At 40.8% G+C, this 12,189-nt stretch overlaps 1 protein-coding gene and 1 pseudogene across 1 annotated transcript; both read left to right on the top strand.

Moving 5' to 3' along the window:
• The first annotated feature begins 861 nt into the window (after window positions 1-861).
• On the top strand, window positions 862-2,042 carry LOC146723227 (small subunit ribosomal RNA; annotated as a pseudogene).
• Window positions 2,043-5,401: 3,359 nt separating this feature from the next.
• On the top strand, window positions 5,402-11,785 carry LOC146723226 (uncharacterized). The gene is made up of 3 exons (XM_085482745.1): window positions 5,402-6,710; window positions 6,784-7,123; window positions 11,705-11,785. Exons 1-3 carry the CDS (start codon window positions 5,599-5,601, stop codon window positions 11,783-11,785), a joined length of 1,533 nt encoding a protein of 510 aa, XP_085338871.1. The 5' UTR covers window positions 5,402-5,598.
• The last annotated feature ends 404 nt before the right edge of the window (window positions 11,786-12,189 follow it).

The following is a 12,189-nucleotide window of genomic DNA, read 5'->3' as shown; positions in this document are numbered from 1 at the left end:
GACAGAACAGTAATCAGGACGCCTAGCATCAGCATCTCGATCTAGCGTTCAGGGGAAAGCGCGGTGCGCTCGAGACCGCGCCATAATACATTGGGAGAATAAGATACACGAGTATTTGATCTTGTGGATTGTTGAACGGGAGCGGAGGAGGAAGAAGAGAGCGGCGGCGTCGGGGGTTTACTCTCGCCTCCGCGTTCTCTCGTACGCGTCACATGAATAGCGTTAACAAAGAGAGTGTCGCCGGACCGGATGAGGCAAGACCGGCGGCAAATTAAAATGGCATATAGCGCGGTTCCCTCTCGTTTCGTACGCAGCAGCGGAATCGTCGCGCTTACCGAGCATCTACTCCACGGATACGAGTTTGCGGGAAGAGTTGCTTCTTCCCGCTCGCTTTGTACGCCGTAGCAAAATCTTATTGCTGGTCGTGTGCGGTTAAACGCGTACGAACCAGACAGAACAGTCCTCGACGTCTAAGCATCGCCATCGTCGATCTAGCATCAGGGTGAATCGCGCGGTCTCTCGAGACCGCGCATCATAACATTTGGGAGAATAAGAACACGAGTATTTTGATCTTGTGGATTTTTGAACGGAGAGGAGGAGGAAGAAGAGAGGCGGCGGCGTCGGGGGTTTACTCTCGCCTCCGTCGTTCTCTCGTACGCTTTACATAATAGCGTTAAACACAGCAGAGTGTCGCCGACCGGCTGAGCAAGACCGGCGGCAAATAAAATGGCACATACGAGCGTGTCGCGCGCGCGTCGGTGTTTCGGCATCGAACGCGCGCGCGCGCGAAAAAGAGCTAGCGACGAGTCTTCGGGCTCGCTCGAGAGTTACTCCCTTGCGAGTAACCGTACACGAAGCTCCCTGGTTGATCCTGCCAGTAGTCATATGCTTGTCTCAAAGATTAAGCCATGCATGTCTCAGTGCATGCCGAATTAAGGTGAAACCGCGAATGGCTCATTAAATCAGTTATGGTTCATTAGATTGTACCCACATTTACTTGGATAACTGTGGTAATTCTAGAGCTAATACATGCAAAACAGAGTCCCGACCAGTGATGGAAGGGACGCTTTTATTAGATCAAAGCCAATCGGTGGCGGGCGGCTCGCCGTTCGTCCACCGTTTATTTTGGTGACTCTGAATAACTTTGTGCTGATCGCACGGTCCTAGCACCGGCGACGCATCTTTCAAATGTCTGCCTTATCAACTGTCGATGGTAGGTTCTGCGCCTACCATGGTTGTAACGGGTAACGGGGAATCAGGGTTCGATTCCGGAGAGGGAGCCTGAGAAACGGCTACCACATCCAAGGAATGCAGCAGGCGCGCAAATTACCCACTCCCGGCACGGGGAGGTAGTGACGAAAAATAACGATACGGGACTCATCCGAGGCCCCGTAATTGGAATGAGTACACTTTAAATCCTTTAACGAGGATCCATTGGAGGGCAAGTCTGGTGCCAGCAGCCGCGGTAATTCCAGCTCCAATAGCGTATATTAAAGTTGTTGCGGTTAAAAAGCTCGTAGTTGAATCTGTGTCGCACACCGTCGGTTCACCGCTCGCGGTGTTTAACTAGCGTGATGTGGGACGTCCTACCGGTGGGCTTAGCCTCGCGAGGGGCGGCCCAACTAATATCCCGTCGCGGTGCTCTTTACTGAGCGTCGAGTCGGGCCGGTACGTTTACTTTGAACAAATTAGAGTGCTTAAAGCAGGCTACCTTCGCCTGAATACTGCGTGCATGGAATAATGGAATAGGACCTCGGTTCTATTTTGTTGGTTTTCGGAACCCCGAGGTAATGATTAATAGGGACAGATGGGGGCATTCGTATTGCGACGTTAGAGGTGAAATTCTTGGATCGTCGCAAGACGGACAGAAGCGAAAGCATTTGCCAAAAATGTTTTCATTAATCAAGAACGAAAGTTAGAGGTTCGAAGGCGATCAGATACCGCCCTAGTTCTAACCATAAACGATGCCAGCTAGCGATCCGCCGAAGTTCCTCCGATGACTCGGCGGGCAGCTTCCGGGAAACCAAAGCTTTTGGGTTCCGGGGGAAATATGGTTGCAAAGCTAAAACTTAAAGGAATTGACGGAAGGGCACCACCAGGAGTGGAGCCTGCGGCTTAATTTGACTCAACACGGGAAACCTCACCAGGCCCAGACACCGGAAGGATTGACAGATTGATAGCTCTTTCTTGATTCGGTGGGTGGTGGTGCATGGCCGTTCTTAGTTGGTGGAGCGATTTGTCTGGTTAATTCCGATAACGAACGAGACTCTAGCCTGCTAAATAGGCGTACCCTATGGTATCGCGGAACTTTTGAAAGAAAATCTGCCCGATTTTTTAGAAGAAGTGCCACTATTTGAAAGAAATAAAATGTTCTTTCAACAAGACGGTGCTTGACCACACAACGCCAGGATTGTAACAAACTACTTGAACGAGCAGTGTTCGAGATTCGAACGGTAATAACCCGCGGACAAGAAAGCGTTAAAATATTCATGCATCTCGATCATGCCTCATGCAGCATGCATATAATTTATTAATTAATATCGTGGTCTAACATGCGTATTTTAAATTATATTTAAATTAGCGCTCGGCCGCGAGAGTATACGGATACTCCTCGCCTTCGAAAACAAGCGCTTAAAACAGTCTAAATTGTAAACACCGCTGTCGCGCGAGAGGAGAGAAAAACAAGTAAATAATTACAGTAAACGTTCCTTCACCCTTAATATCACAATAGAACGACAGCAAATGTACTCGAATATTCTAGAATTACAAGGCGTATATAAGCCTCCTCTCTCGCGACCGCGGCGCTTTTTCCGATTGCTCATCGCGAATAAAGTGTGTTCATACGATAAAGATTGGTTGTCTTTGTCTAATTCATTACCGTTGCTTGCGGACACTTAGTAATTTACGACTCGGCTAATTCTCTCGGTAAATTCGGTGCGGTATATTAATTGTAATTTTTGTTTATAGTTTATATAAATATATTTTTTTTGTGAACGTTACGCGTGTGTCGAGTGTTGTGTCTATTTCTCGGTCTCGCTTCCGACCACGTCCTATCCATCTTTCCGTCGCGCACAAGCAGTTTCCTGGACGTTGGATGGGTCGGTATGGCCCGATACGTTGGCCCGCAAGATCCCCGGACCTTAATTCTCTTGATTTTTTTTTATGGGGATACTGTAAGGAATCAATATACAAAACGCTTCCCGAGAACGTCGACGACTTAGAAACCAGATTGCGATATGTAATTTGGAATATCGAAGAGGAAGTAATGGAGAACGTCCAATTAAATTTATTTAAACGCATGCGAGCTTGCATAAGGATGGATGGTGGTCATTTTGAGCACCTATTATAAATTAATCCGCTTTTTTCAGAGCGACCAAAGTCAATCCGCTCTTTTCAGAGCGACCAAAGTCAATCCGCTCTGAAAAGAGCGACCAATACATTTATACATGGAACATCTTGTTCGCAAAACATAATCATTTTTCTCACGTCTCGCTTAAAAAGAAAGGGCAAAACGGGCGGATAATGTTAAGTCATTAAAAAAAATGTATTATAACGTAAAAAATTATAATACGTTATAATATGCCTTTTTTAATAACATAATTATTATACGTTTTAATACATGTCTCGCGTCAATCACATGTTCGGCAACGCCGCGTGATTGTTATCGTCTAGACGTGTCGCGAAGCGTCGCGACGCGTTGCGTCATCCGTCGCCGCAGTCTGTTGTCGTGTCCTTGCCGTGTAAACAATTGTCGTCCGCATCGAGTAACGTGTGCCTTTTTACAAGTAATTTTTAATAATTAATCGGTACACTGAGAGAATTTTCTCTTAAAATTTACCCTAAAAGTTATGGTAATTGTGAGACAATACGGTATAAAAAGAATTTTATTAAAATTTCTCTGATTAATATTTATCACATTAAAAATAATATCTATCACAATAAAATATGAAATATGTGTGATTAATTTTACTAAACTGTATAGTAAAATTAATCAAACATATTTTATATTTTCTTGTGATACATATTATTATTTTTAATATAATAAATAGTAGAGAAATTCTAATAAAATTCTTTCCACATTGTTGAAGATTCGTTCTTCGGATCGAATCCTCGAGGACGATCGAATTTTCTAGAATGTTTTTTTGTTAAATTCCTTAGTGTTTACGCCAAGGAAACACGTGAAACCAACGTGTACACTCGCCGCTAATTGGCGTGTGTACATCGCCTGATTTTCTGATGGTCCAATCGAGGACCCCGATCGACTGCCGCCCTACGCGAGCTCCGAAATTCGCGCAGCCCTCGAGTCAGTCCTCGAGAGAGCGAGCGCCTAGAAACATAAGTCTCGGTACGCGACGAACTTGTAGAAAGTGAATAAACTAATTTATAAGAGTTTTAACAAGGCTCTGTAATATAAATATAAATTTAACGTATAAGACGGGCAACAAGAGCCAAATCGCTGATGACAATGCGTTATCCTAACGAAACTAAATAATTTTCCGTTAGAATTAAATACCGGTGCACAAGGCACCAAATTTTACTTGGACACGGCCAAGATTTTAAAATATAAAATAATCTCATATTTGAGATTTAATTTTAATACCCCCTTTTTTTTTTAACCCCCCTACGGAAATTAAATAAATGAATGCAAGAGAAACATATAGATCCGAAAATCGGGGATTCCCGATTCAGCGATTTTCGGATCTATATTTTTCTCTTGCATTCATTTATTTAATTTCCGTAGGGGGGTTAAAAAAAAAAAAAAAAAAAAAAAGGGGGTAAGTAGAGATACTATGAGAGTTCTAACTCAGGGGCAATGAGGGTGGTGCGGGGCGGGGGGGGAATCGGGGGCGAGGGGGGTGACGTCACGCGGGGGAGGGGGTCTTATCAGTAGATAAGCTTATCTTTTGTTTATAAACATATCAGATAACCTGATAAGGGGATCATGTTACCTGATATATTTATAAACAAGATAAGATAAGGGGATCATGTTACCTGATATATTTATAAACAAGATAAGATAAGGGGATCATGTTACCTGATATGTTCATAAACAAGATAAGATAAGCGGCGTCTTTGAGCGGTATCAAAGTTTTCATAAACAAGATAAGATAAAAATTCTGCGAATGGCTGCCGCATTTCGAGCGCCGACAATCAGGGGGAAGGGGGGGGTTGCGTTTCTTCTCCTTATACGTTATCTGTATATTTCTAAGAAATATAATCAAATTCTAAGAAGGGCCACCGCTTGGCATACGCCGACAATCAAGGGGGTTGATCCGCACAGGTTGCGACATGTCAATCCGATCCGGCATGTCAATCCGATCCGACGGGGTGAAATTTATCTATGTATTTCTAAGAATTATCAGCGATATCTAAATTTTCTCCGAAGATATCACACAAATATTTCTCACGAATTAAACAATTGCATCATCATCCCCACGAACAAAGGGTTGATCGGGGATATATAATGAGGACCGATGCCGCTGCCGGGCCATAGTACCACTGGCGAGCGCATGCTTCATTCGAGGTGCAAGAAAAAAAAGTTTAGTGTGCAAAGAAGTTTTTTTGTAATAAGTGTGAAAAAGTGAATTTTTTACAAAAATGGAGAACGTTGAGCGCGACCTGTTGGAGCGTTCCCGCCAAGTTGCTAACTTGGGCGAATATTTCGGATGGCTGCAAGAGTGCGAACGGTTTATCGAAGAGCTGGAAGAACGCAGCCGTGCCAAGCGTCCGCGTCTCTCGATTGGACATAGACAATCTCTGGTGGCGAGAATAGCGCGACTCGAGGGTGCAAAGGTGCGCTTGCAGAGACGATATGTCGGTGAATCCATGCCTAGTGGTGGATCCATACCTAGTGGCAGCGGCGGCGGCAATAACGCGCAAAGACTCGTTTGGCGCGAAATCGATACGGCGTTCGATAGCCGTATACTGACCGGTGCGGTAATTAACGCAGACCACATCGAACCGCGTCAGTTTTTGGAAAATGCCAAAGACATTATAGTCGAGAACGTGGAGAATGTGCTGCAAAGACACATCAGTGTAAAAGTGAACACTGTTTTCAACGGTGAATTTGTGTCCGGTGACAAGCGTGCCAATAAAAGTATTAATACGAGAAACTTTGAACTCTTTCGCACGTCCGATGTACGCGAGTGGTACGAGCGCCGCGTAATCGAGCCCACGCTAGCATCGCTAGAAGAGTTCCAGGAACGCGATAGCGGCTGGGCATTGTCGCGGATAATAGATTTGACAGTGAATGTAAATAAGTACAATCCAATGCGCGCGGGATGTCATGTCAAATTACCGCAAAAAATTGTAACAAAGAGAGCGGTGGTTAATGTGCAATCAGCGGACAATGCGTGTTTTGCATGGTCGGTGGTGGCCGCTCTTTACCCTGCTGAAATAAACACGGGTCGAGAATCCTCTTATCCACATTACACAACAGTGCTGAATCTCCAAAACATTGAGTTTCCAGTGACTGTGAATCAAATTAAAAAGTTTGAACTTGCAAACGACATTTCCGTGAATGTGTACATCATCGAGAACGAGAACATCGTCCCGTTGCGTCTTTCGGAAAAAAAGAAGGACAGGCACGTCAATCTGCTGTACGTGGAGGATGAAAACAGCGTTGGACATTTCGCGTGCATAAAAAATCTGTCTCGTCTCGTAAGCTCGCAACTGAGCAAACACACTGGTCAAAAATTTATTTGCGATCGGTAAGTATATAGTAAACTTAAATTATATTTAAAATATTTCTAATTAAATTTTTTATTTTTTATTTTTTTACAGATGCCTACATTATTTCTATTCTGAGGACCAGTTGCAGGCGCATATGGAAGATTGCGGGAAACTGAACGACTGCGCTATCCGGTTGCCGAGCGACAAGGACAAGTGGCTCAGCTTCGACAACTACACGAGGAAGGAGCGGCTGCCGTTTGTAGTGTACGCCGACCTCGAGTGTGTTTTGGCAAAGACCGAAGATGCCAAAAATCATCAACACCATCAAGTGTTCAGCATCGCATACTATGTACAGTGTTCGTACGACAGTTCGTTGTCCGCGTACAATTCCCGCCGTAGTGTCGATTGCGTTGCGTGGTTCGCCGAACAGCTTAAAAATTTAGCAATACGCGTAAAAAATATTTTAACTACTAATGTCCCCATGGTAAATTTAACGCCTGACGAATGGGTAAAATTTCGCAGCGCGACGCATTGTCACATTTGTGAGAAACCGTTTGACGAAGACGACACACGCGTCCGCGATCATTGCCATCTCACCAGGCGGTACAGAGGTCCCGCGCACTCAAATTGTAACTTAAATTACAAAGAATCATTTTGTATTCCTATAGTCTTTCACAATTTATCAGGTTACGACGCGCATTTCATTATCGAGGACATAGCCACAGCGTTCGAAGGGGAAATCGAATTACTGCCGATAACAAAGGAAAAATACATTTCATTCTCGAAGACTGTTAGATTGACACAAGATAATAATTCGAAAAATTATATCAAATTACGGTTTATCGATTCGTACAAGTTTCTCAGCGCTAGTCTCGACAAATTAGTGTCATTTTTGGATAAAGATAAACTAAAAAAAAAAAAAAAAAAAAACAAAGGGGGCCCCTTTTGTCAAAGTCAAAAAAAAAAAAAAACCCGGCTATGTAAAATCAAAAAGCAGATTTGGGGAAAATTTTTCTTTTAACAGATAAAATTCCCTCATTTAATTTATGTGTCCTTAAATTTTTAAAACATTCCTCTGACTTTTATGTGGTCATTTTCGATATCAAACTTTTAAAAAAAAAAAGGCTCCTCTCTAAATTTTAAAAAAATCCCCCCAAATTTAAAAATTCAGGTTAAATAATCTAGGTTCCGATATACTGATAATTGGACGCTTTTTTTTTTAAATGTTTTTTTGCGATGTTTTTTCCCCCAAAATTTTTCAACAATCTACCCCCTTTCCCCTAATCGACGCTCAAAACCCCTACAAAATTTATAAACTACTTTTTAGGGTTCCCTTGGTAACTTATCCTTGGTATTTAAAAATAATTTGGGAGTTTTTTAATTTTGCTGTATATGGGGGAATGACACCAAAAACATTTGTAGGGGTCCTCGATTCTTTTCGTCCCTTATTAATTACAAATTAAAAAACGAACTTTTTTCGGGTTTTGGAAAACTTGTCTTTCCCATTTTTTTGCTCTTTTTTTTTCCCCTTTTTATTATGCGGGAAAAAACTTTTTTAACCGCGCTTGAAAATAGAAATATAAAATTGAGGGGATAATTTTTAAAACAAAAAACCCCCAAAAATCATAGACTCCAAAGTTACCTTTATGGAATTTCGGATGAGATACCAAAAAAACTCTTCTATAGGCTGATGGGGGGGCCCTTTTTTTAATGACAGAGGGATCCTGCGAAAAAAATTTTTTAAATATCCCCCCTAAATCGTGGCTTATAAAAAATAAACCAATTTTTCCCCTTTTTTAATAATTGTTTTTAAAAAAAAATTAAAATGGGTTTTTTAAACCTCCCCCCCGGGTAAACTGCAATCTGGTTTTAAAAAGAATTGGGTTTTTAAAAAACTATTTTAAGCATGGGGGGGGGCCCGCCAAGCGATTGGGTAAACTTCAAAAAAAAAGGGAAAAGGGCAATGGTCGAAAAAAAATCGCTCACCCCCCAAAAATCTTCAACTGTTTCCGCAATGATCTGGGGGGGGGAACCCTGGGTTTTTGTGCCAAAAGTCTGTTGATAACATCTTTTTTAAAATAAAATAATCGAGTTCAAAAAAAACGAATTGCCAAAAAATTCATCTCGTGGAATAATACCTCTTTTTCAATAAACCCCCATTTTTAAATTTAAAACTTCAATAGCCATACCCAAAAGGTATTTTGGTGAACAATGTGCAAAATCTATGAAACTACTTACATCACTATCCCAAAAAACCCCCTTTTTAATTTTTTTTACTAATTAAAAAATACCCGAAATAGCCAAAACAGGTTTGGGGTTTCCTTATTATTATCTTTTTTGTAAAATTTTCCCAAAATAAAAAAAAGGTGTATTCCAAAATGACCATTCCCGGGAAAAAGGCCCAATTCGGTTTTTCCCTTTGGGGCCCCATCGCTCTGGGTTAAAACCCCGTCCGGGGGCAGTTCGGGATTATATTTTGTTAAAAAAAAGTTTTTTTTGTTTTCCATCTCTTTAAAATTTTCCTGTAATTGATTAATTGGGGTTCCTGCGGATCTTTTTTAACACAAAAAAGTACCCCGGCCCGCCAGCAAATCCACTTTTTGGGTCCTGTCCCTATCTCTTTCATCGAAAACCCTGATATTCCCCCCTTATCCCCCCTTTATAAAAAATACGGGTTTTGTTTTGGGGTAATTTTTACCCGCCCTTTTTTAAACCCTTAAAAAACCCTTTTTTTTTTTTGTGAGCTTTTTTCTACAAAAAAAATTTGGTTTTAAATTTTTTAGGGGAAAAGGGGTCTACTTCGACTGCAGACCCTTTTTTTCCACGGGGGGTTTTAAAAAAAATTTTTGGGGGGATTTTTCCTTTTTTTTGTTTTTCTCTCTTTTTTGCTGTCGGGGGGAGTGTTTTTCCCCCCTTTTTAAATTTTTTAAAATTTTGTGAATTGTTCTACTTTTAAATTTATCCGGGTTGTTTTGGGGGGGGGGGGGTACGCTCCGCTTCCTTCCTGAGATGGGGGGGGGTTAGGGAGACATTTTGAGGGGCCGGACGGTTTGAATAGGAGGAAAAAATATTTTCCCCTGGCTCCGATTGCCGTCGAAATTTTATTTTTAAATTTTAACCAAAATTTGGCCGAGATTAATATTTTTTTTTTTTTTTTAAAAATTTTGGTTTCCCTATTTTTTCAAAAAAATCTTGGGGGTTTTATCTTTGTCAAAACCCGGCGACGAAAATTTTCTCCTAACCGCAACAAAAAACGAATTTTCATTTTGGTATCGAACGGGGTGATAAATTTTAAAAAAACCCCCTTTTCTCTTTTTCACAACATCAGGGTTTAAAAAACAAAGGGTCGGGCTCAAGGGAACGCTGAGAGACTGGACGGCCCTGACTCCATGGCCTTTTTAAAAAAATTTTTTCGTACACTTAATAATTTGGATAGGGAAAATTTTCCCTTTTAAATTTTTTTATTTTGTTTATCTAAGAGCCCTCTAAATTTACATCCAGGGGGAAAAACCCCTCCTTATTTTTTAAAAAAATTTAAAAGATTTGCTTTGGTCACCGAAAAAACCCTCACAAAAAACACTGGGGAAAAAATCATGTGTAACAAAAGAGTTCAAAAAATTCTAATCTGACTTTGTGCCTCTGTCTATGAGCATCAAAATTTCTTTTTAAAATGTCTTTGATAGTAGTCTTTAAAAATTTTTTGGGTTTTAAACCCACTTATAAATATAAAAATTTTTTGCATAACAAAAAACCAGATAACGGTGTCCCTCCTGATTTTAAAAAAACTTTTTTAAAAAAAAAATTCGCAAATTTAACTAACGACTCCCTTTTTTTTTTTGATCCAATCCTTTAAATGTTTTACCCGCCCAATTAAAAATGTGTCCCAAAAATTGGAAAAAAATTTTCCCCCCGGGCGCATTATTTTTGCCAGCGGAAATTCATATAAAAAAAAATGTTAACCGGGTCGAAAATTTTTTTTTACAATAAAAAAAAATATCCCCCGGGGGCCCTCGGAGCCGTGCGGATGACATTCCAAAATTAATAATTTTTAAAAGAATCTCAAAAACAAACCATTTTTAAAAAATTTTTAAAAGTTTCGACCCCCTTCGGTTTTTTTTCCCGTAAACTGCAAAAAACAAAGAAAAAAAAATAGAAGATAATCGGTACAATCAGAAAATTTTTAAAACTTTACTACAACCGCAAAAAAATTAAATTCTTCTCCTCCCCCCTTCAAAAACCCCCCCGGCCTCGGAGTGTCTCCCCAAAGGTACCATCGCAGGAGGAAAGAGCCCCTGCCCCTTACCAAAACTAATCCAAATGGTTTTAAAAATTTAAAATAAACAAGTTTTTACTATGTAAAACAGTTTTATAAAATTTTTTTATTGTACCGATTAACCTATTTTTTTTCTTTGGGTTTTTTCAGCTTTTCTAAAAGACCCGAATGGGTCGAAACGTTTAGAAAATTTTAAATTTTTTTGAAATTTGATCTTTTTAAATTTTTATTTTGTGCATGTCATCCGCACAAAACCCCCGGGGGGCCTCATATTTTTAAAATTTTTTTTGAAAACAATAATTTTGGCCGAATTAAAATTTTTTTTTTTATAAAATTTTACATCGGAATAATCAAAATTTAACGTAGTGAAAAAAAAATTCATTTATTGACACGGAAGGGCGTCTTTCCGTACGAATACTTGTACGCGTGGACAGATTACAAGACACACCTTTTTACCACGCCGCGCTACTCATTTTACAGTGTCCTTAACCGGCGCACAGTATCCGAGAGTGATTACGCGCACGCGAAACCGGCCTTGGACCGATTCCTTCAAAGAAAGCCCCTTCGAACGCTAGGCGATATATGCGCTTTATTTTAAACTTGATGTTCTTGTTATTGCCGTATATTTGATAATTTTCGCGATCGTTTGTATAAAAGTTACTGGACTCGATCCCTCGTATTATTATCTCTCCACCGGATAATACTGGGACGACGGCCATGTTTTTTAAAACAACGAATATAACTTTGAATTATTAACAGACATTGACATGGTTCTGTTTTGTCGAACGAGGTATATACGCGGCGGCCTTAGCAATGTTCAGGACCGATAACACAGGATAAGAACACTTACTGCAATCCTACGACCCCATCGAAACCCTCATCGTACCTCATTTATTTCGATGTAAATAATGTGTACGGATGGGCAATGTGTCAACCTTTGCCGTATGCCGATTTTCGTGGTTCGACGATATATCGAATTTTGACGTATACATCTATCGCGTTCGATTCGCCTATAGGCTATTGTTCTCGAAGTAGATTAAGTACCGCGGCAAATCTTCATGACGCGCACATGACCTCCGTTTGCCTGACGCGCGATAATCCTCCTGCAAGCTGGATTATAAACTCCTCGCAACGCTTGCGATAAAAGCCTAACGTATACACTACTATCTAAGCTACAGCATTGCACGCGCCACGGCTACGCATAACAAAATATACCTACCGCTACTACAATTCCACGCAGTCCA

The sequence above is a fragment of the Nylanderia fulva genome, unplaced genomic scaffold (genome assembly GCF_048542155.1).
Source record: "Nylanderia fulva isolate GAGA-0341 unplaced genomic scaffold, ASM4854215v1 Scaffold219, whole genome shotgun sequence".
Lineage (NCBI taxonomy): Eukaryota > Metazoa > Arthropoda > Insecta > Hymenoptera > Formicidae > Nylanderia > Nylanderia fulva.
The sequence above is the reverse complement of the archived record's forward strand: the minus strand, read 5'-3'. Positions and strand labels throughout refer to the sequence as shown.